This window comes from Spermophilus citellus, assembly GCF_964194105.1.
Source record: "Spermophilus citellus genome assembly, chromosome: 18".
Classification (NCBI taxonomy): Eukaryota; Metazoa; Chordata; class Mammalia; order Rodentia; family Sciuridae; genus Spermophilus; species Spermophilus citellus.
In genome coordinates this window covers 43,011,426-43,036,365 of record NC_138200.1, presented here as the reverse complement: position 1 = coordinate 43,036,365, position 24,940 = coordinate 43,011,426, and the positions used below count along the sequence as shown (strand labels likewise).

Sequence of the window (24,940 nt, the reverse complement as noted above, 5' to 3'; positions counted from 1 at the left end):
CCAATTCTCAACAAGTGCCTTTTCAACCAACAATACAGGACTCCCAAGCATGTCCCAATCAGGTGTTGGCAAGATGGGCAAGTCCCACAGCTGCCCTTCGCGCTTGCTGTGACTTTTCCCTCGTGCTCAGCAAACGCTTCCCTCATCTCACACCACTCCCTCACCTATAAACCTCCTTAAATAAAAACTCCAGTCTCGAGCCTTTTGCTTCCTTCAAGCAAATATCATCTTGTGTAAGTTCTCAATATCACCACCACGTTCTCATAGCTCCTATTCCCAGGGCACCCTGCGATTTTAAACTTTTTGCCACTTAACTCTACATATTTAGTTGGCCCTTGCAAGCACAACCATACATACAATATCTTTGTGTCCTCTAGCATCTTGCTATGGGTTGTTTAGGGTTGTTTGATGCATATGATATTCCCAGTAAAGATTCAGTGATCATGACCATACCAAAGACCGACCAACTTTGCCCAAAAGAACATGACTGGGGCTTTGGCATTCTACCTGAAACATTACCCCTGTGGGAATACTTAGAACTGTGCTTTTGAGATTAATTAGTCACAAATTAATAAAGGATTAAAATCATAAAAGTAAGGTCAGCTTACAAAAGCTGCCATTTGAGGTGAAACTACGACTACAGAATTGCCACAGTGGAAGACACTGATTTTAAATTATGGGAATTTAACCTTGGTGGGTTCCTACATAAGCCAGTAATGTTCAAATTGGGAAATGGAGGCAGATACTGGTATAGTCTTGGTAAATTAAAACTAAGTTTTTCAGGCTACTTAAAAATCAGCACTTCAACTGTTGGCCATCCAACCACAATGGACACAGGGTAAACTGCGAGGATAACAGGAGTCTCCGCCACCGCCATTCATAGTAAAACTTTATTGAACAGAAAACCCAGCAAAGGTTCCCACCTCTGCAAAGTTCCGTGGTTTAAAGTAAAGCACTGCATTTTAAAAAGCAATTATACATACATCTTTCCTAGAAAAGTCCTGCTAACATGTCTAGCAATTTCATTGATTATATAAAGTAGTACACTTAGTGTAATTTAAACATTCCAACAGGAATCAAATCGTACCAGCAGAACCATTTCTGCATCTATGAATTCTATGTACAAACACACATGCAGACACACACATCTGGGAAAGTTCCTCAGGCATAAACATGCGACATCTAATGCCTTCTACTTACAATGCCTATTAAACTACATACAGAATATATTAAAGCTCTTCAGAATAAAGACATGAGAAGCCCTGGGCATTTTTTTTGTTCATCGAATTGTATCATGGCTTCACGTCTTACTTTCTGCTTTTGCTTTTGCTTCAGCGCAAAAGCCTATCATTGTACTTGTGGGTTTTTAATGACTGTGTCATCTCGTGTCCAGGTGAGGACGTCCAGCTGGATCAGCTGATCCAGTCCAGGCCTGTCAATGCCTCTGGCTGCGGAGCACAAGCCCCATCAGTTTGCTATGGCTGGAGGGCCTTCTGGAAGAAGAGAGGCAAAGAAAGTCTTGAAGACAAGCCAGGCCGTGCTCATGAATGAAGGGCTGGTCTGCTGAGCATTGAGCATATCCCGGTCTGGAGGGAGGCGGCTGGGATCTTCTGTTTCAGGATCTGCTCCTTCCTACAGGTCATGAAGCACAAGAAAAACACTGGGGTCAAGATGAACACCAGTAAGTTAGGAGACAGCAGAGCAACATGGAGGCTAGAAAGGGCCAGACCCCCAGAATGACATCCTCAGCTGCCCGAGGCTCTTCCAGGCTTCCATGACACAACTGTGCTGATGACCTTTCATGGTTTTGAATATTCCTGGCAGCATGTGTCACAGCAAATGAAGCAACCTGATCTTCAACTATTATTAAAGTAGCAATTAACCACTTCATTAAATATAGATATTCTACTTTGGGCAATGCTCCGAGTTTAGAAACCAACAATGGAAACTCAGAGTTCTGAAAGCAGAGTTTTCTTACTAAAGTATACCCTGAAGGGTCATGCATTAATCCACCTTTAAAAAATTCTATTTTCAGAAAGTCTACTCTATGAGATGTGCTTATGCCCATCATCCATTAACAATGTCCATCCTACAATAGCTATAGACCCCTGAATTTCAAAATGTGAGTCTAGAAAAACACTGCTTACATTAAAAAAAAAAAAAAAAAGCCACTTTCCACATAAGAAAAATGCCAAATGGATTTTAAGGCATATTCAACAAAACCCAGCTACTATTCTAAGAATAAATTTGATTAAAAACAACAACAACAACAAAAAAACCCAACAACATGAAATACTTAGGCTAATAAAATGGTGAACCACACACAGAGCTGGAAACTTCCAGGCCGAGGACTGGAGGGCCTGGTGCAGCGCGCACAGCTGGCTGGGCTCCCGCAGAGGCTCCGTACCTGTAAGTTATTGTTGGGGTCCTGATTCACAGGTTCCTGAGGACCGTCATTCGGGAAGTTCTGAACCGGCCTCTGTCTAAATGGAAACCATCCAACATGATGCCTTCAAAGGAAGCACATAAAAATGTCTACCTTAGCTAACATCACAGTGAGACCTACTCAATAATCTAAGTCTCTGCTCCTTTAATCATGATGGCACCCCAACTCGAAGGTCATGGCAAGAAAATCTGCAAAGCCACTGGCCCCGAGGTTTCACATGGGTCAGTGAAATAGGGGCTGTTTTATTCATCAGAAACAAAACAGCAGCTGGCACACAGTGTGCACTTAATAGATGATGCTTGTTTATAAACTAAACCTTCCATTTAAAACCCGAACAGATGATATACTCACACACAGAGCTATAAATATTAGAGCATTATAATTACCTACATTGATCACTTTAATATATAATTTTAGGGACTATAATTTTAGGTCACTTTAGTATATGATTTTTCAAAGTTTTATTTGGAAAATCCAATTAAATCCAAGTCTTGAAACACACATGACAAAATATTAAAAATGTGGATAAGTGTCTATTATATTATTCTAAATGTTTCCTTTTTCAATTTTTAAAAACTCAAATAAAAATCCATTTTAATTATAAAGCAAAAACTTCTTTCAATTTCAATCACAAACACCTCTCTCTCACTGTAGGTGCTAATGACATACAGGGTTGCATGTGCCATGGGAACTGTACCGGGCCTTGCAGGAAATTTACAGCAGCCCTTGCTCTACCTACTAGATGCCAGCAGGATTACCCCTTATAGTTATGACAATGAAAAATGTCTCCAGACATTACTATGTCCCCTGGGAATGGGGGAGGAACAAAATTATCCCCAATGGAAACCACTGCTCTAGACCACAGCTAAGCCAAACATCAGGCCTATGAAGGTCCCTGACCCTTCAGGGCTGTGCTAACAGGGCTGCAACCGTAATCCTAGAAGGCAGATGTAGCTTGATAAATACAAAGAACTGTATGTCCTTATTCAAAATAAATACAATTTTCTTTTCCATACCATAGTAGGGCTATGTTTTTGTGGTCTGTGATCTGGAAGGTAATTTATCAAGAGAAGAATATTCTTCTTGTATTAACACATAATTAATGTGTTCTGAGCAATAGCCAACCAAGCTGTGAACTCCCTAAATTCAAAGTGCCACAGTGACCTACTATTTAAATACACTTCCTCCAATAACGACTGAAACTGCTTGAAAGAGAAAATATGGACTTGATGAGTCAGTCACAACAGAGTGTAATTTGCAGTACAGAAAAAAAGAGAGACAGAAATCATGTGCTTACAGGTACATGACAACGGTGGCCCCCATGACCATGAGGAATCTGCTCAGAGAGGAGTAGAAGTAGAGGATACTGAGAAAAACAGAAAATGTGGCTGCTGAATAGGTCCAATCCAACCAATCTCGATTTATCTCATCATCTTCTTCCACAATAGGGCCACCTTGTGCATTCATCCGCAAATTTTGATTGGCTCCAGGATTAACAACCACTTGAGGAGCTGCATTCTGATTGGCTGGCTGGTTTTCCGCTGGAAACTGGTTGTGAATAGGGGCTGGAGCAGATGCAGCAACCACAGGTATCTCTTGTGCACTTGGGGATGGGACAAAAGCTCCCGAGGCAGCAGTGGCAGCTAAACTAAAATAAAAATAATAGAGGCAGAGACTGCTGAGACCAAAGTCCTTTGAAGACTGTGGCGCTCATGAACTTATTTAGGGATCTTTGTTAAGAACTGTAAGTAGGCACATACACACTTGGTTTCTCTACAACTTAGTGAAGAACTTCTTTACTAACAGTCGTATCTATAAATGCCTTTCCTAAGAAAAGCCACATGGTAAATTTCATCTGGAATTAAATATCAAGACCACTAAAATATGGTGCATTAGCAAATTAAAATTTTCAAAAAAATTTAAAGATATTGCTAATTTAAAAGAAGGTAACATTCTAAATAAAGGCATTAAACTCTCAGACACAAGCACCCCTGAACCAACACACAAATCAGGCAGCAGCTACTGCTCATACTCTACTCCACCCTCAGAACCACAAAGAGCACGACCCTGCAGGGCTGAGGAAGATACACTCATCCTCCATTATAAACTTTACAGCACAGATGGGTTTCCCTTAGCTCCCAGGGGACCAAGGTCACACTGAGCAAGGCAGGAAGGACTCACTATTGCATGTAGTACTGTCGTGCATAGATCTGCTGGAACCAGGAGAGCTGCAGCCACCCGTAGGTTGTGTAGCCAGAGAAACCAGGTCCCAGGCCTTGGAATGCCTGCTGGACAGCTTCAGACCTAAATATAGATGAAAACAAACACTCATTTTTAGTTGGTTGTAATAAAGAAAAATAAATTACAATCAGGAATTCAAATCAAAGAGACAGAAGAATGGGCCTTAAGTGGTCACACTGGAGATGACTATATGCATGATGCACCTGTGTAACACAAGCACACAGAATACTGAGTGAAAGCCTTCCTATCATGGTCCACATCCCGTGGGAAAACAAGAATTCTTGTTTTGTACATAGACATACGAACAAGCTAAACCTTTTTAGGTTAAGTAGATCTCCCCCCCACCCTGCCCCATTTTGACTGAGTCTCACAGCAGACCTACATTCACTGATCACCTTTTAGAGAGCAGCTCAAAAGCCACATTTCCCCCAATCATTCCTGGGGGGGGAAAATCTCTCCCTTCCTCCCGATGCCACTTCTTCCCACTCCTATCTCTGAATCTATCCTGGAGCAGTTATATGTGCAGGTGGCACTGTTTACTGCATAGTAGTGAACATTTGGTGTCCTGTGTGGGTTGATGGATCCCCAACGGCCTATGGGGAGGGACCACACCCCATCTTAGAGGGGAGCCCTAGTACAGCTCAGGAAAGATGAGGAATTTGTACAAGATCTTGAGCTAGGTAAGAAGCAGGGCTGAACTTGAGACATTCTGTTTGACCCAAACTTCTTCAACCATGCAACAGCTTTTCAGCAGGGGTTGGGGGAGTCACCTTGGGCTTTGTGCTTGTACAGTGAACTCTTTTGGCAGCAATTCACAAAATTGAAATTAGAATAAATTGTGGGAAAATGACCAGTTATGTTTCATTCCTGCAGGTCAGCTGATGTCATCAAGCAAAATTTTAATGTACTAGCTGTTCAACAAATATTTGCTAAATGAAATCAACACATTTAAACATGGTGAAATTCAAGTAGTCAGATACAAGCCAATTCTCAAGTTGTACAACCAGAATAAAGGAAACAGTTCTAAGGTTGTTGTTTTTTTAATCCAATAATGTGTCCAATTATCCAATGTATATGCGGACAGTCTTTCAAACAAATTCCAGATCCAGAGTATTTCTAATAGTATTCCATACAAGTCTTGGTATAATACTGTTTTTGATCACTTAAAAAGTTACAGTGCATGGAAAAAAGATGATAAAATCTTATGTTTGTTCAATCTGATAATGATGCCATTGCTATGCAAGATAACTACAAAGTTTTTACAGTTATATTCTGAAGTATGGGAGAGAGAAAATGGCAAAACTCTGATCATTATTGGGACTGGATGGTGTGGGTAAGGATTCATTATATAATTGTTTCTATTTTTGCATTTGAAACTTCCATTAAGGAAAAAAGTACTCTTCCTCAAACACCTGGCTTTTTCAAAAATTAAATATAAAAATTACTAGGAAGAGAAGCACAGGGTTAGAGTTACAAAATTCCACTTGTAGTTAGCAGACTATTTTTTCTGAAAATGACTTTTATAATAAGGTGTTCCAAGAGTTATAAAGTCCAAACATTAGAGCATGTAACTAAAGAAAAGCTCTAACTGCCCTAAAGAAATGGCCTTTTTCCCTGGCACCTCCAACACAGCTCTTGGCAAAGCACTTCTTAGTCTCTTCACTTTTTGTCTCTGTTATGATAGAAAAAAAGCACAAACCCACTCAGCAAAGCAGTGCACAATGCTTAGAAAAACTGTTTCTTCTGCAACAGCTCTAATTTCCCACCATGAGGGCAACCAAGTGGTCCAAATAATGGGAAGCACACTCAGTGGGAAGCTAAATGCCTGCACACTCAGTACATGAATCTCCTACTTTTTTATATGTCCCTATAAGGCTGCACATTAAGAAAAACCAAATACAGCAAGAGATCTTTAAAGTGACAACCTTTATAAAGCAAAATTTTATACACATCTTAAAAGTTCTCTTGACTACACATATGTAATCATACTTTATTCTTAGATTGATGCAAACAAGGAACATACATTTATGTTGTGCAAACCTGGCTCTTTATTAACACTTACCTTGAGATATTCTCCCACCCAGAGGGAGAAAGGTTCCGAAGAACTTCCCTTTGCCTTAAGCCATCACTTGAGGAATCCCCAAGATACTGTCCCTGATTAGAAGCATTGGGCTGCTCTGAGGATCCAGCAACCTAAGTACAAGATGAACACAAGAACAAAGAACCTGATGCAACTCTGTGAAATCCAGCTGAAAGAATTATTTTGTTGTGAATGGTACATGTCCCATTCTCCACCTCTGAACTTGACCAAATTAAATAAAAGCCAATGATACGTGAAAAATATTCTGAAACTTGTTCAACACAATTTTTAGAGGTGAAGCAGACTAAAATTAAGGACCCCTCTGAAATTGAGGACAACTTCCTCATACTCAGAATAAAGGCTAAAGGGCTGCCCACCCTGGGCTGAGGATACCAAGGAAACCAAGAATGGACACTGGACATTGCTCCCTAACCCCACACAGGTCTAGCACAGGAAGGCTTACGAAATTTACACATGTATAACACATGGCTTTTGTTTATACATGTCGTTAACAGCTTCTGTGGAACCTAAAGAGAAGAAATCTAGCTGCTTCTCCACAGTTTGATCAAAAGCATAAAATCCATTTTTCCTTTTTCATCTTTGTCCTATTTCTTATGTGGGCAGGTGGGCAGGCAGGCAGCTGAATCCAGTCAGCAAGGATCCAGGTAGGATCCCTGAGTTAGGCGGCTGGTAACACAGATAGTAGGCCTAGGATGTGGCTCAGTGGTAGGGCACCTGCCTAACATGCACAAGGCCCCAGTATCTACAGATAGGTAGGAAGATACTGGAGAAAAAATACAGACTTTTTTCCTTTGAGTATATATGCATCAGTTTCACTAAAATCTTCCAATGAAGATTCAGTTCAATGAATGAAGCTGGTCAGAAAGCTTTCTGACAATGTTGTACATCTTATGGTGCTAAACTTAACTAATTCTAGAAATTAAATTTGACCAACAAAACTTATAAATACAAGCAACCTAAAGGAAAGAAATTTCCTGTTATATTCAGCTCTTTTAGGAAGTCCAGTTGTAAAACATATTTAGAATGCATCACCATTCTAAATGTGTAGAAGATTTATACTATATTTTCAAATAAATGTTGGGAAATGAAAAATAAATGCTTTAGAGATCATCACTGTGGCCTTTTCCCATCCAAATAAATAATCATGATAAAATTTCCAAAGGAAATATATTCACTTTTTTCCTCTTTATTAATGATTCCTTAGAAGAAACTTGCTATGAGCTAGATGTGAAAAACAAAAAACATTTTCAAGAGCCTTCTAGTTCAGGCTTCTGGGTACACAGCAGCTATAGATAGATGACATCCCAGCAGTGTAACAACACGTAAGTTCACATTTCCACAAGCACCCAAGGCACACTATACTACTACTAGAGCAAACTCTCACTTGTGTTGATAATAACAAAGTTCCTAATTCCTGCTATGCCCAGGGAAGAAGCAAAATACAACTTGGTAAAAAGGCTATAAAAGCTCTCTTTAAAAGAATTTTACCCAACTTTCTTTAACCCTTTCTTGAGAAACTGAAGGAAACAAATTGTTATCATCAGGAAGAAGCATACCTTTGTGCTGGTTTCTAGTGTTTTTGAGGGACTCTTCACATTGCATACCAGATGCAGAACATGCCGTTTTTCCTGCTAAAAGCAATAAAGAGGTACCTCAGGATCTGAATTCAACTTGTTAAGTGCTTAAAAACATTGCAAAGTTAATGTGTAAGTGACACAAAATACCTTTGGAAGCAAGTCCCGGAGACACTGATGATCCAACAACAGCTTCCCAGAATAAATTAACCTCTGGTCCTCTGGACGCTGATGGTGGAAAGAGAGTAACATAGTTCAGCACTGAGGGTCCACAAGTTCCGGAACACAGGAGGAACTGTTTCATACAAATAATCAGAATATGTGTTTTTTCCCAGTATCACAAGAAAACACTTTTTGAACAACCTCATATACAAAATTTTTATCTAGAAAGTGCTTAACTTTAAACTGATAGTAGAACATGCAAATAAATTTAGGATGGCAAATTATCTCCAATCCATAAAAACTATGGCAACATACTTAATCTTTTAATCCCTGGGGAAACTGCTCTCTGCCACTAAAAACACAAAGTGCTTTGGGAGCTCCTACAGCAACTAACATTAAAACCTTGTTTGGCCTCAGAGAAAACTCAAGACTTCCAAGGTCAGCCTTCATCAAAACTACCTAAGCACTGCCTCAAAATAACAGAAGCAATTCTAAACCTAAGCCCCACAAAGGGCTTCTTGACTTACAAATGCAGTTAGAGAAATGATGTGTGGGTCACCTGACTCTGTTAGGGACTGGGTAGAGTGCAGAGGCAAGGGGGTTGCCTAATGCTTTCTTTTTTTTTTATTATTTTTATTGATGGGATAGGAAAGGTAGCAGAATACAACAGTCACTAATATTGCCTAATGCTTTCAAGGCCCAGTTAGAGAAAGAGTGGAACGAAATGAGTGGGAAGGGACCACGACCCTGTCAGAGCTGTTATTCCTATTTTAGGAAAGTCTGAGAAATTGACTCATCCAAGGGCACCTGTTGCAAGATTCTAACTCCTACTCCCTACACACTAGTGACTTTACAATTATAGGGACTCCACACACTTTACACAAATCTCTCTTTTAAAGTATATATTTTTTTTAAATTTAGTTGTAGATGGACATAATACCTTTATTTTATTTATTTATTTTTATGTGGGCTGAGGATCAAGCCCAGTGCCTCACGCATGCTAAGTAAGCAATCCCCCACTGAGCCACAACCCCAGCCCTTGAAATCTATTTTTAACTCATTTTAAACTTAACTTTAAAGTAATAGCCTCAAATAATGTATATCAAAGTCATTACATTGGAGGTCACCTGCTCTTGTCAACCTGCTCTTGCCACAATAACCAATTATGTAAAACATGGAATAAAGCTATTCTGGCCAAGAAACCCAAGACATTAAAGTTAGCTGTTTAAAACAAAACAGAAAATTTGCATCTACTTATCAACATACATTAGGACTTCTGACACTTTACCTAAAACAAAAAAACGCTGTGTTCATTATTGGTCTCACTGACTTAACAGGTGAGTGCTATTCACATGAAGTGCAAAATACTTTTGTAAATGTGGGCCAACAACCAGAAAAGGTTTGAAAACCACAGCTGCCTGTGGATTTGAAGTGTTTCCTCTCTTTTAAAGACCTGAACTGGCATTATGTCCTTACCCAGAGGGTTGATTTGGGGGGGGGGGGGGGGAAGTCTTAAGCAAACAACTATTATAAAGGATACGCTATTTTATACTATAGAAAATAAATGATGAGTACACTTCCACCATAACAATTTTAAATGCAGATTTGCATATCTGAGAGACCTTTCATTTACAATCTTGGACTCAACAAATAGGAGTGATGTTGAGGCGACCAAGGAAAACACTTCTCAAAATGGGGCCTTTTACAAATGATGCGACTACACTACACCTGCTGTGCCTATTTGTGTACCCAACAGTCATTCTCCCAGCAACAAGGCCACCTAGTTTCTAGAAAACACCTATGGTGAAATCAGAGTGCCAAGGTGAATCCTAAAGGACACCGGAATGGAAGCCTACTGAATAAATAAGGAAACTTCAAAGTAACAACTCAAGAAGGAATACTCATGTCTACAATTCTTGACAATAAGAAGCAAAACCAAACTGACACATGCACTACACAGGTTGGCTGTCTTCAGATGACAATTTCCCCACCTTTTGCCACCCAGATGCCCTTTCCTGTTTAACCAAGAATTACACTCTTGGGCTGCAAAGAACACTGCTGACACTTACATAATATCAGAGTACAAAGTAAATACAGGAAGGTCCAGAGCACAGCCTCATCACGTGGTGAGGAGGGAGGGAGGGCGGTGCTAAGGGTGCTGTTGACAACTGTGTCCACCAAAACAAAGCAAGGAAGTCTCTCTAATTGAAGGACCAAAGTCTTAAAAGTAGACTCAAGGCAACTCCGTTTCCCTCCTAAATTACTCTTAGCTAGAAAGTGCCAGGGCCCCTCCCTGGGACTAAGCAACGACTCCACTCCACTCGGGAGTTCAGCTTCAGGGAGGGAACAGCCAGGGGAAGGTGGCTAGGGAGGGGAGAGCCACGTCTTGCTTCTGGGCGTCGGACCTTAAGTACACAGTGACTGGCGCTCTCCCTGACTGTCCAGTTGGGCAGGGTTGTTCTTCCCTCTTCCCACTGAGAACACTCAGCATTTGGTTTTCTTACGTTTCTCCATTGGCTACAAGCCTAATTAGGAACACCTACTCGTCGCCAGTTGTTTTGGGGAAACTGAGGCATGGAGGGTGAAATGATTCACCCAAGGTCACACTGCTGCTTCCTTATTTTGGTTAAAGCCGGAAACCACGCGTGGAGAATGAGGAAGGGGTCTGGGAGGTGGGGCAGGACAGGGACAGCCTTGGAGCCTTGGGGACCTGGAGAGGCGAAGTGACAGGAGGAGGCAACCCGTCAGGAAAGTGGGCTGTTGGCGGCCAGGAACGAGGAGAGGACAGCCACTGGGTAAGAAGTGGGGGCGCCTAGGGCGGCAGGGCAGGAAGAGAGGTGACCACAGCCCTGCGGTGGGTGACCAGGCGAGTACCCGCCGGCAAAGGGACAGGCTACCGGAAGTGGAAGGCAGACGTGGCATCCCCAGGGGCTGCTCTCACCGGGCGCTCGGGGTAGACACGGCTCAGGTGGGCCTTGAGGTGGCCCACGCTCCAGCTGCGGTCGCCGCTCAGCTCCAAGTCGCGGTGGCGCTGGTTGGGGCTCTTCACCAGGAGCGTGACCGGCTCGGGCTCCGGCTCGGCATTCATGTCGGCGGCGCTGTAGACTCGGCTGCGGTCCGAGATGCCAAGCAGGCGGCGTCGCCACCGCCTAAGACTCCGCAACGACGGTTCGCTTTTCCAGGGCTCGCGCCCCAGCCTCAGGCACCTTTTATAGGCGCCCCGCGCCCAGGCTCTGCGGACGGACCTCTCTGTGGCTGCTGTCCATTGGCTGAGGCAGAGGTTACCGCCCAACGTGGCCCAATCAGCGTCCGAATCCGGGCGGCCGAGGGGCGGGCGGAGCACGTAGGCGCCGGGTGATGCAACCCGCGGCCGTTGCGTCATCCCGAGTCGCGGCTGCGGCCCGGGAGCCGGGGTTCGGTGGCCATGTTTGGGTGCGCGGCAGCGCGAGCGGGGACTCGGCCCTGACGAAACGGGACTTCCCAGCTGGGGTGCGTAAGGCCCCCGAGCCGGGGTCACCCAGGCCAGCCCCAGGTTAGCAGCCTCTGCAAATTGTTTCCTCACAAAGCTGCCCCCCGCCCTACTGACCCCAGCGCCGGGCCCGCTTCCTCCCCGCCGCACCCCGCGGCCCCACCGCCGCTCCACCTGGGGAACCTCCCCACTCCGAGCGGCTCGGCTCGAAGAACCTCCGGGCTGAGTGGGCCCCGTGCGAGCCTGTCCGGAGGGCGCCGAGGCTCCTTAGGCTTAGAAGGGCCTGGAAGGAGCAGACCCGGAGTTCCCGGGCTGAGGGGCGTGAGGCACCTGCGGCCAGTTTCCCCCACCCCGGCTGAGACTTGCACGCTGCACCCTCAGGTGTGGACAAGCCGGCCACACCTAGGGGCGGCCGTTTATAGGCATCAGCCAGTGCATTCAGTTGGGACAGAGTCCAGGAGGGCAGCATCTGGATTGCTGAACTGTGGCCACCAAGGCCCACAGAGGCATTTCCTCCCTCCCTCTGTAGGAAGGAGACTTGAAAAACAAAAGTGACATTGCCCTGGTCCCATCCTCGTCCTATGATCTTGGCACATGCTATGCCAATGCTGTTTTTCCAGGGGTGTCAGGAGCTTGTCCAAGGCAAGAGACGCCTGCTCTGGTTGGGGGCCCGGGTTAGTCTGCTATGACTGCCATCATGAAGTAGCACAAACCTGGTGCTTAAGCAACAGAAATAGATTGTCTCACAGTTCTGGAAGCTGCAAGTCTGAGATGGAGGTCTTGGCAGGGTTGGTTCCTTCAGAGAGCTGTAGGGAGAATCTGTTCCCAGCCACCTCCTATCCTCTGGTGGTTGGCTGGCAATCCTTGGAGCTCCTTGGCTCCTAGTGTATTACTCCTTCCTGTAATGGCAATCTCTGTGTGTGTCTTCACATCATGTTCCCACTACCTATATCTGTCTCTGTGTCCAAAGTGTCCCCTTTTATAAGGATTCCATTCATATGGGATAGGGCCCAACCTAATGCCCTCATCTCCACTACAAAGACTGTTTCCAGATACCATCACATTCGTAGGTACTGGAGCTTAGTACTTCAACATCCATTTGAAAGACTCGACTCATAACTTTTGAGAGTTTGCTGGCAATTTGCCAGCAATATATTACAGAAAATGAGGTGATTTCTTTCTCAGTTATCTTTATATTAAGAAAGGAAGCTGAGGAATTTGGAGATAAATTATCTCTTTATCAACCTTATCTAATTGCTTTTTGTCTATTGCCGGCAGTTCTGTCCCCTTTCATCAAGGCTGGCTTCAAGAGCAAGGGACCCATGTCTACCACGCGACCTGCACAGTGGTTTCATTAATGAGGTTCTAGGCATAAAGTTAGAAGAGATCGAAATAAAACACACAGACCAGTTACCTTATTTATATTGCTAGGTCCGAGAAGGCTCACCTCTCTGGTTCCCACCTCTAGCCGCCCAGCAGGGCAGTGAGGATTACTCAGGGCTAGCAGGAGAGAGAGAGAGTGAACACGCCTGGGAGTAGCCCTTTATTGGGGAACAAGAGATTCAGGGGAGAATTCCATCCAATGAAGGTTGGGGGGGGGCTACACTCCAAGGTCAGGGTCAGTGATTGGGTCCCCAGGGTCAGTGGTCAGGCACACCCCCACACGGATGGGCTCTCTCATCAGGAAAGGGTCAGGAAAGCTTCGACAGAGCCAGAGCGCCACAGGCCCTTAACGGGAGTCACCCAATCACGTGTTAGAATGGCTTCCCACACCCATGCAGTTGGTCCAGTAGGCCCTGGGCTTGGTTTGATGCCCTGCTATTCTCATCTTAAAATTCTTAATACTTTTTTTTTTTTTTAACAGAAGCTCTACGTTTTCATTTTGCACTGAGTTCTGAAAATGGTGTAGCTTTCATACTTCAGGACAGGGGAAAATGACTGATTATGATCTGGCAGTCTTGCTACTGGTTAGAAGCTAGCCAGTGAGGCAAGACAAACAGAGGCTTTTGAGGAGGCAGCTAGGCAGGAGATAAGGGCTTCTTTGCCAAAGCAAGACTGCCAACAGCATGCTTTCCTTTGTCCTGTTGTGACAAGCCTCAGGGGCCCTAAGACAGTTCATCCATTTCTGCTTAGTAGTAGAGATGTCAGGGAGTGAGCTGCTGTGGTTTTTTCCTAGGGAAAAGGCTATCCAGTTTGTTTCCCTCTTGATTTATCTCCCAAAGGGATAGCTCCTTTTAGAAGACTTTGGTGACTCTTCCTATAACACGTTTGAAAAAACGTTAGATTCAAATCAAAGAATGTGCCAGGAGATACACACAGCATGACCCTGATCTCAGTGACCCTACAAATATAATGGGGGCAATAACAAAAATACAGAAATAAAAAGACACTCCAAGTCTCATACATTTCTAAGGGACTTATGATCACACTAAACGAAGAAGAAGAGGTGAAGAAGTTAGAAAACTCCATGAAAGAGATGAAATTTGAGCCAGGTGTGTCGGTGCACACTTGTAATCCCAGCCATTTGAAGACTTGAGACAGGAGGATCACAAGTTCAAGACCAACCTGGGCAACTTAGCCAGATCCTGCCTCAAAAAAAAAAGGGGGGGGCTAGCTCAGTGATAGAGCATTCTTAGGTTCAGCCCCGAGTAACACACACATACACAAACATAATACCCAATACACAAACCCAGTCATTGCACTAATAGGAATTGACTCAAGAGAAAGAAAAAACATGTCAATACAAAGACTTCCCCTAGAATGTTCACTGCAGCTTGTTTCATAACAGTACCCAACACTGGGGACAGTCCAAGTGTCTATCAATAAATAAATAAATTATAATGTTTCCTTACAATGGGAAACACTCAGATACATGTAACAATGTGAATGAACCTGAAAACCATGTTGACCAAAAGAACCAGACAAAATGAGCACAGTCAGCCCTTTGTACACACAGCTTTCAATATACATGGATTCCACCAACTTCAGATGGAAAATATTCAAAAAATGTGCACCTGTACTGAACAGCTATAAACCATTTTTCTTGTCGATACAATATAATGTCTATTTACATAGCATTACATTGTATAAGGTATTATAAGTAATCCAGAGGCTATTTAAGTATATAGAAGTATAAGTATAGGTTCTATGCAAATACTATGTCATTTTATAGAAGACCTTGAGCATCGGAAGATTTTGGTGTGGGGGGAGGTCCTAGAACAAATTCCCTGTGGATACCAAGAGACAACTATATGTATTATATCATTCCATTCATATGACATTCTAGAGCAAGCAAAACTATTTTCAGGTGACAAAAAACAGCGGTTGACTGGGGCTGGGAATGGGATGCAGGGGTGGGCTTGGCTCGGGCATGGGGTGCAGTGCTGAAGCTGGCTTATCCTGTTTCATCACTGACTCATTGTGAGCCTCTCTGCCCAACTCTGCTTTTAGGGACATCACCCTGACAGTTCTAGATGACTGTGATAGGAATATCTATACCAAGGAGATTATAGACGCTATCAGTCCGAGCATTTCCCCAGGGAGCCAGTGTTAAATTTTTACCAACATGACACTAGGCATGAAGGAAATTTCTGGAGGTGAGGAAATGTTCTCTGTCTTGGTTACAGCCGGGGTAACACAGGCATCGGCACTTGTCAAAATTGATCCAATTGTACACTTAGGATTTTTGCACTTTACTCCATTTATATGATGCTTCAATCTAAAAATGTAATACAGGAAAACAAGAAAAAAGAAAGAAAGAAAGAAGGACAGATGGTGTACACCATTTCAAGCTTACCAAACAAGTTCTGATTGACCCAGCTGGGTACTAGTTCAAGGGCTGGGTTTGGGAACCACTGGTCCCTGTGACAGGGACAGGGTTTATTTTTAGATAGTAGCAGTAATGTTAATGTCAGTGGATCCAAGTCATTACAGAGGGGGAGAGACTTGGGGCCTGGAGGCCTGATGGGTTCATCCAAGAGGAAATGTGGATCAGCATTGGGATGGACTCAAAAAGGAAAAGTCGTATAAATGAGGATAAATGACCTCCCAGGAATAACGCAGAGGGAAGGGGGCCTGGCTTGTAAATGGAAATCAAGGCTAGAGGGATGCAGAGCCCTCCCCGAAACACACACAGCTTTAAGGACCTCTATGGCTTTATTCACTCAATCCCCGCAGCCGCTTCATGGAGGGCTATCTCGTCTCCACCCTGCATCTGGGCAAGCTGAGGCACCAAGTATTCAAGTAACTCCCACAGGAGCTAGTAACCTTTTTTGAAATTGTTATCAACTAGTACTGAGGTGTAATTTACGTAATCTTGAGGGTAGGGTTTAAAAGTTCTGGCAGGTGTGTTTGCCCTCGTGACCCAGGCCTCTGTCATGATATGGAACGGTCCTATCCCCCTAAAACTTCTCTAGTGCCCCTTCGCGGTCACCTCCCTGGCCTCTGCCACTCCTGGCCTCACTGATCTGCTTCCTGTCATTTCAGCCCATCATGTATAAATGAAATCATAAAGTACAGATTCTTTTATGGCTCTCCAAGATAGACATCCAAGCAGATCAGGAAAACAAAGGCTGTGAGCAGCAGGAAATCTGAATCTTACACGGGATTTCTGAAAATGTGGAAATGAAAGCACTGGCTGGGAAAATTCTGCTAACTTGCTGGTTTCATCCTGTAGCAGTGCTCTCCGTGCTACAGCCTGATTCACGCCCACGTTCTGAGAAGGGAAGAGGGCTGAAGGAGCCAAAGGCCTGTCTTACTTTAGTCAGGCCTTGAGGATCTGGAAGGAGCCTTTGCAAAATCAGAGCCTGTTAAGGATCGTTGACCACGCCCATTTTTATTTAAAACAAACTGATGTCTTAGGCCCTTGAACTTCTGCATCTTGATTTTGGAACTCTTGTTTTTATCTGGTTTCTAGAGATCCCCTAAATAATTTAAATGCCAAGCCATAAACTTTGCTTTTTATGGTCAATTCTGAAGTCCTAGTGTGGTCATGCACAGAGGCCATCTTCTTTAGCCCAGGAAGTGTGGATCTCCTGCCCTGTACCCAGGAAATCCATCCCACAGCCACTCTCCGGCCCACACTGAGCCAGAGCAGCTTTCTTTCCTTACCAGAAGCAGCCCTGGAGGCGAATGCTCCCTCTCAATCGTGGCCAGTGGGAGGGAAATGTTTTAGAATATGAAAGAGGGGGAGTCTGGGACTGAGGTTCTGTGACACCTTTATGTGACACTTCCCTGTTATTCCATGGTTGAGCTACTTGTTTCTTAACAGTGCTTTTTACATAGATTTTTTTTTTCAATCAAAGGTAATTAAAACTGAACTGATTTTTTAAACCTCGGCATGTATCTCAAATAGGAGACCCCAAGGTGTGTGACTGGTCAAGATTGACAATCAGGGCTAAGCCACAGCAGCAGAACAAAGGGACTGATGGTTAATTTTAAAGTGCACATTTTTTTTTTTAAAGAGAGAGTGAGAGAGGAGAGAGAGAGAGAGAGAGAGAATTTTTTAATATTTTTATTTTTTTTTTAGTTCTCGGCGGACACAACATCTTTGTTGGTATGTGGTGCTGAGGATCGAACCCGGGCCGCATGCATGCCAGGCGAGCGCGCTACCGCTTGAGCCACATCCCCAGCCCTAAAGTGCACTTTTAAACTTGGTCTTTGGGCTAGGGATATAGCTCAGTTGGTAGAGTGTTTGCTTTGCATACACAAGACCCTGGGTTCTAATTCCCAGCACCACAAAAAAAAAAAAAAAAAAAAAAAAAAAAAAGAAAGAAAAAAAAAGAAAAAGAAAGAAAAGAAAGGAAACAAGGTTTTAAAATGTACCCAGGGTTTCCCAGTATGTTAAACACAGACCTACCATATGACCCAGCAATTCGACTCCTTGGTATATATCACAAAGATCCGAAAACAGGAGTTTAAACAAAAATTTGTGTATGAATACTCACTGCAGCATTATGTACAACAGCCCCCAAAGTGGGAACAACCCAAATGTCCATCATCTGAGGAATGGATAAACAGCATGACCCATCCACAGTGATGCAGTGTTAGCCAACTGTGGACAGGAACGAAGGACTGATGCACGCAAAACATGGACGATCCTTGAGAATGCTGTGTGTCAAGTGCAAGAGCCAGGCTTCGAGCCACATCCGTCTATGAAATCTCCACAATAGGCAGATCCACAGACAGAGAGCAGATTAGTGGTCGCCAGGTATCGGTTTGGGGAATGATTGATTAATGGATCCAGGATTTCCTTGGGGGCAACAAAAATATTTGGAAATGCACAGTGGCAGTGGTGGCACAAACAGTGTGATTGTACTAAATCTGCCAAATTGGACACCTGAAAGTAGTTAAAATGGTGAATTTTATGTTATGTCATTTACCACAATTGAGAAAACAAAGCTGGGCGTGGTTGTGCACACCTGTAATCCCAGAGACCTGGGAGGCTGAGGCAAGAGGATCGCAAGTTCAAGGCTAGCCTCAGCAATTTAGCAAAGCCCTAAGGAACTTAGTGAGTCTCTGTCTAAAAATTAAAAATAAATAAAAAGAACTGGGGAGGTGGCTCGTAGTATAGTGGCCCTGGGTTCAACATCTAGTACCAAAACCAGAAAAAAAAAATCCCCCAACTACTCAGGCAGTTCTGCTCCATTGAATGTTATGTCCAAGACTTTCCTCTAGTGGAGAGAGGAACCCAAATAAAATAACCACTACCACAACCAAGCACAACAAAAATCTTTAGTGATTCCCCCAAAGAGGGATTAGACTTAGGTGGGCGGATCTACCTGATTATATAATCTCTGGAGGAAAAGCCTGGCTTGGCTCTAGGTTTCTTGTGTATCCAGTCCAGGTTTATGGCTCCTGGGGCTGCTTAGGTTTGACTTCAGAGCAATTAAGAGTCAGGTGGACCCTGCCCTCTGGCCAGCATGGAGGGAAGGGTCATAGATGAACACTGAGGCCTCAGGTAACCTTAGAAGCCCACTTTCTTTTTCCTCCCATAACAGCCTCCTGCCCTGTGCAGCCCTCTGCTGAGTGTTGTGTTGTCTTGTTTTGGTCCCAAGGATTGAACTCAGGGGTGCTTCACCACTGAGCCACATGTCCCGATCTCCCACTTTTTTTGAGACAGGGTCTTGCTAAGTTGTGAGTGTTCTGATTACAATCCAACATTTTACTAAAGAGGAAAATTTTTTCATTTTGAATTTCATGCATCTTTTCCTGTGCACAGAGCACACTTCTCTGGACCCCCAGGTGGAATTTTGCTTGTGTTAGTTTCTTTCTCCCCACACCCCCTCTACTTCCAGCAACAGCACCCACCATGGCTGGGGAGTATCTCCGGGGGGTAGCATGTGCTTAGCCTGCGTGACGCTCTGGGTTCCATCCCCAGCACCATGAAGAAACAAAAACAAAGAAAGCCACCTTCCCCAGACTGGTTTCAGACTAGACCTGGCAACTCCACAAAGATGCCAGAGACCGCAGATATAGCTGACAGCGATCTTCTTGTGAAGATGGTGGGATTTTTCAGTCTCTTCCACGAATTTAATTCTGCTTGCTCAGTCTTCCCATCCTGAACTTCTCCCTCTGTCTTTCCCAGCCCAAGCAAACAGCTCCAGTGGTTCTTGAGGCTCTCTCATCTCTGACAGGTCAGGTCAGCCCTTTCCTGCCCCAGTATCAGTCATTCTGATCGTAGAGATTAACCCTGGGTCTAGCCCTTTGTGAAAGTAATTCACAGCCTCCTCCCCTGTATCTTGCCCCACGACCCCAAACCTCCTTCCTCACAGTAGCCAACCCTGCCTTTCTCCAGGAAAGGACCCTCCAATGTCACCCTTAGGGAGGCTCCAACCCCATCCCCATTCCCCTGCTGGTGCCTGGAGACCCTACAGCTCAGCAGCCTTTTCTGAGCCACAGAAAAGGCACCTCTGGATACTGGCTCCCAAGCCTCCTTTCCACTCTTGCCCCTCTTCACGATCCCAGCATGCAACTCACTCTTGCTCCCACAATGCTCAGCTCCATGACCTTCACCTTGTCTGCTGCTGTGCCCTCGCCCACTGGTAGAATTCACTCATTTGTCCTTCATTCATTCACAGCCAGAACATTTACTGAGTGCCTACCCTGTGCTGGGTGCTGGGGCTTAAAGGTGCCTCTGGTTTGCTCACCAGCAGAGCCAGCCCTCGGCCACCCAGTCAGTCCAGCAGTTTAGCTGTTACAGTGCCCCTGTGCATGCTCTGAGGCCCTCCCGAGGTCTGGGTCCTCCCCTGAGGCTTCCAAGTCTCCCTACCACCCATTAAATAAAAGGCTCATCTTAGTTCCCACCTGTGTAGAGCCCGTAGTCAAATGGCCGACTTCTCAGTGGTTGAGAATGTTCAAAACCAGTCACCTCCCCCAGAATGCAGGACTCAGGTGCCAGCACACTGGCCACAGTGGTCCTTTATTCCTCTCCATCTCCTTCCTTCCCCAGCCCAGGGCACATCCCAGCCCTTTGATTCTCCTTCACTCTTGCTTGGAGCTCACGGGGCCACTCCCACGTACTTGTGCCATCGTCCTGGAAACCCTTGTGCCATCATCCTCCCATCCCTCTTGCTTGGCTGGCACGGTTGTTGGAGAACAGGTCGCCCTCTTTCTCCACATTTGCTCAGGAGTCCCCCAGGAGTCCCCCAGGCAGGGCACAGGACAGATGTCCTGAGGGCTTTTCAGCCTTGTGCCACAGACCCAGGGGGGCCTTCCTGGTGCCTGACAACGCCTCCCCACATCCTGACGGGCTGCGACTTCCTCTTCCTTCGCTCGGCCTCCTTCCTCTTCTGTAATCTCTTCCTTGCATCTTAAATCTCTCCCTTACGACCTGTGGGTCCACTCTGGTCCCCATTAACGCATCCCCACCCTGTAGCTGGGACATTCTTATGTTCCTTCTGATTTCCCAGCATCCTTTGCAGCTAGGTGCCTTGTCCTTGACACGCAATTTTACCAAATTATTCCCGGCCAGGCTCCCAGTGACACCCAGAGCCCCAGAGCAGCACTTCCTGTGGCTTCAGCTGTTTGCAGCTGCACATGGGCCTGCTCTGTACAGCTCCAGCCCCCTCTCTGGCACCTTCCTGTTATTTGAATTTTCCTCCTGCCCCTTCAGATCTTTCTAAGGCCACTCCAATGGCTGCCTCTCCTTCCTCCTGCCCCCTAACGAGAGCCCCTCCCAAGGTCTAGCTCAGCTTTCTCCATCCTCGGTGCGTCCCCTCTCCATCTCCCCTAAGCCAATGGCTTCAGTATTCCTGACCAAGTGTGACCCTCAAATCACTTAGGGTCACTGCTCTCACAGCGCTTCAGGCTCACAATGGAGTGCCAGGCGCTCTTCCTGAGCTCCAGGACCACAGCTTTGGTCCTGGATGGATGTACCACGCCCAACCCACTTACCCTCTCCCTCCCACATTAAGCCAGCAACCCTGGCCCCCACAGTACATGGTTTCTTTATTCTTATAACTCCCCAGCCTCAACTTCTGGGGCTCTTATCTCCAAGCATATATCCAGGCAGTTCCCAGTTCTGGAAGATTCTATCTCTTCTGATTCTCCTCTGTATCTCCCCACCTCTCCATTCCATCTGCCTCTCTTAGGGGGCTGAGTCTCCTTGTTTGGGCCTTTAGAATTCTGCACGGCCTCCTCCTTGGGCTTCCTGCCTTTTCTCTTTCCACCCCCACCCTCCCTGTCCAGCCTGGTTCCCTGAGGCTTGGTTCTGCCCTTCACCTTTAGTGGCTGGAACCCCTGGATTTCCTGGGAGTCCCCGAGCCTAGGAGTCCGGGAGCCTGGGAGCCCGGGCCTTTGCATACGACTCGACTGACTCTCCCTGGCTGAAGAACTGCTGATGTCTGGTCCCCCTCCTGCGGAGGGCTGTCCTTACGCTGGCCCTGGCTCAAGCCACTCCCACCACCTGGAATGCTTCTCCCAGTCCACTTTTCATGTCTGTCTTTCTGTTGAATCTTACCAGTCTTTGAAACCTCTTTTATTTTATTTTTATTTTTTAGGTGCCAGGGGTTGAACTCAGGAGCACTTAACCACTGAGCCACATCCCCAGCCCTTTTCATTTTTTATTTAGAGACAGGGTCTCACTGAGTTTCTTAGTGTTTCACTAAGTTGCTGAGGCTGGCCTTGAACTTGCAATCCTCCTGCCTCAGCCTCCTGAGCTGCTGGGACTACAGGCGTCACCACTGCACCTGGCTCCTTGAAACCTCTTTTAAATACCATTTTCTAAATAGAGATGTTGCGAAGTCCCCTGACTTGGGGTTGGCTCCTCTCCCGCAACCTGCCAAGGCTTATTTGTGACTCTCTCATGAGTCGCACTTGGGCTCTCTCTCCACTGTCGTTCGTCCCTCAGACATTCTGCTCTCCGACCTCCAGCCAGGTGGCTCTTCTCGGGTATTTTTAGACTCGGCATGTCTTCTGGCTGCCTCTCAGGAAGCAGCTACTTGGGTGGTGCTCACTCTTTCAGTCCTAGGACTAAACTCTCTTGAGTGGGGAATTACCAATGCATCGAGGCCGGGCTTTCCTGGGTCACACTTCTGGTGAATGTTCTTGAGGTCAGCAGCAATTTTTTTTCCCTCTCTGACAAGCTGAGCTGTACATAGTGACAAATGAAACCTGGCTGCTTTGCATGTTCTTGGGGGCCTCTCAGTCAGGTGGTTCTTCTGGAACATTCCAGCTGGTCTCATTCCTTTTGAAACACCGCCCCCCCCCTTCCCTTGGCCTCACTGGAGAGGCCAGGCAGGTGTCTGAAAGGACACTCAGTCTAAACAGGGACTCTCCGTGTGCTCATGAGGCCCACCGTTCTGCCCAGGGAAGTGGGAGGCAGCAAACCCTCTGGTGGGAAATGAGCCACAGTGTAGTCACCTTAAAGCCACAAGAAGTCTGGGAGGAAACCGAAGGAGGACGCTAAAGCCAAGGCTGAAATGCCAAGGGGAAATGGGAGCTAACGAACTGGGCACGGGGTGCCAGGGGGGTTAAGCTAGGGGGTTGACAGGGGTTGGGCAGGGCCTGGGCTCTGAGGACCCATCCCTGGGGGTCAGGGTTTCTAGCCGAAGGGAGACTTTGGGACCCACGCTTCCCACCACTAGACTCAATAATGTGAAGCACTTTGTCATCCAAAGGCAAGAGAGAGAATGCATTGTGGACGGAAATCTCCTATCCCCACTGTTGTCCCATTGGCCAAACTGTTGTGGGGACAAAGGAGGCAACGCAGGAAAGATTGCAGGAAACCGTTTTATTTGGCTGCAGCCATGTTCAGAGGGCACAGCTTTTGCTGTAATCCCCTGAACCCCGAGTTCAGGGAGTTTCAGAGTTTTATACCTAGCATGTAAGGGGAGGGGCTCAGAAGTTCACAGTCTGCAGAAGTTCACATAAAAGCAGCTTTTTCTTTCACTGTTTTGGGCAAGTTAACCCTTCAAGGACCACACCTGAGAAGGGGAGAACTTCTTCTCCCCTTTCTTTCCTCCCCCTGCCAGCTGTTACCATGGAGCCCAGTTGGTAACTTATCTTAAAAATGTAGACATCGAGCCTGCGGCCTGTGTCTATGGTCCCACCCCGGACAGAGCTCGAGTGTATGGCACCAAAGGAACCAGCTCCGGGGTCCCTATAATGGGCCTGCCCTCATAGCTCTTGGCCTGCAGGGAGGGTCTCCCCTTATCTAAGAATGGCTACCTCACGATATGAGCCAGTGGATGAAATTGGTGTCTGTGCCTATGGGACGGTGTATAAAGCCCGTGATCCCCACAGTGGCCACTTTGTGGCCCTCAAGAGTATAAGAGTTTCCAATGGAGGAGGAGCTGGAGGGGGCCTTCCCATCAGCACAGTTCATGAGGTGGCCTTATTGAGGTGCCTGGAGGCTTTTGAAATCCCAATGTTGTCCGGCTGATGGATGTCTGTGCCACTTCCTGGACCGACCAGGAAATCAAGGTGACCCTAGCGTTTGAGCATGTTGACCAAGACTTAAGGACCTATTTAGACAAGGCACCACCCCCAGTCTTGCCAGCCGAGACCCTCAAGGATCTGATGCGCCAGTTTCTAAGAGCCTAGATTTTCTTAATGCCAATTGCATCGTTCATCAGGACCTGAAGCCAGAAAATATTCTGGTGACAAGTGGTGGGACAGTCAAGCTGGCTGACTTTGGCCTGGCCAGAATATACAGCTACCAGATGGCCCTTACACCTGTGGTTGTTACACTCTGGTACTGGGCTCCCGAAGTTCTTCTGCAGTCTACATAGGCAACCCCTGTGGACATGTGGAGCGCTGTGGAAACCCTGAAGCTGACCGTTTGGGCAAAATCTTTGACCTGATGGGGCTGCCTCCAGAGGATGACTGGCCCCGAGATGTATCTCTACCCCGGGGACCCTTTCCTCCAAGAGGACCTCGCCCAGTGCAGTCAGTGGTGCCTGAGATGGAGGAGTCTGGAGCTCAGTTGCTGCTGGAAATGCTGACTTTTAACCCACACAAGCGAATCTCTGCCCTCAGAGCCCTGCAGCACTCTTATCTACATAAGGAAGATGATCCAGAGTGAGCACTGGAGTAGCTGCCACAGAGGGAAGAGATGCTGCCATTTTCCCTCTTCTGGACACTTGAGTGGAGAAAACCCCATTAAGAAGGTGACCTCTGCCTTTCTCTCTGAGGCTGTGAGGACTCCTCCAACTTTTTACAGAGAATATTTTGCTGCCTTAATGACATTTTATACCCACCCTTCCTTTTGAGGCTTATCCTTCTCCTGCCCCCCCATTTCTATACACTAAGGGGTCTATCTTTCCTCCCCTTCCCTACCTTGATATTGGGGTCCTTTTTTTATACAGGAAAACAAAACAAGACAAAGAAATAAAATGTACACATCTCTGTGAAGCCCAGCTCAAGGCCAAAGGCCTTGTTTGCACATTTCTACAAAGTACTATACTGGATATGTTTGTGAAAAACTAGTAAGGTTGTCCAGCACCTGG

The 24,940-nt window shown here is 45.8% G+C and overlaps 1 protein-coding gene and 1 pseudogene across 3 annotated transcripts; one reads left to right on the top strand and one right to left on the bottom strand.

Annotated features, from left to right (window-relative positions):
* Window positions 1-876: 876 nt before the first annotated feature.
* On the bottom strand, window positions 877-11,745 carry HERPUD1 (homocysteine inducible ER protein with ubiquitin like domain 1). Of its 2 annotated transcripts, none has more exons than XM_081274963.1 (8): window positions 11,466-11,745; window positions 8,513-8,590; window positions 8,345-8,416; window positions 6,750-6,880; window positions 4,628-4,750; window positions 3,744-4,094; window positions 2,408-2,510; window positions 877-1,632 (listed from the first exon to the last, which is right to left on the bottom strand). In XM_081274963.1, the coding sequence occupies exons 1-8, from the start codon at window positions 11,610-11,612 to the stop codon at window positions 1,468-1,470; spliced, it is 1,170 nt and encodes a 389-aa protein (XP_081131089.1). In that variant the 5' UTR covers window positions 11,613-11,745; the 3' UTR covers window positions 877-1,467. The 2 variants fall into 2 exon arrangements, with proteins under 2 accessions (XP_081131089.1, XP_081131088.1); XM_081274962.1 differs by having other exon boundaries at window positions 8,345-8,419; window positions 11,466-11,742.
* An 11,907-nt stretch (window positions 11,746-23,652) lies between these two features.
* LOC308637410 (cyclin-dependent kinase 4-like) lies at window positions 23,653-24,669 on the top strand (annotated as a pseudogene). Its single transcript has one exon. The product of its transcript is annotated as a cyclin-dependent kinase 4-like (transcript).
* The last annotated feature ends 271 nt before the right edge of the window (window positions 24,670-24,940 follow it).

Bases quoted from the DNA above. Each gene is read 5' to 3' on its own strand.
- HERPUD1 (XM_081274962.1), bottom strand. From the start codon at position 11,612: ATGAATGCCGAGCCGGAGCCCGAGCCGGTCACGCTCCTGGTGAAGAGC. The intron at 2,511-3,743 runs GTAAGCACATGA...CTTCCTTTGAAG, and splicing joins GCCACCGTTGTCATGTACCT to GCATCATGTTGGATGGTTTC. The intron at 1,633-2,407 runs GTACGGAGCCTC...CATGACCTGTAG, and splicing joins ACCCCAACAATAACTTACAG to GAAGGAGCAGATCCTGAAAC.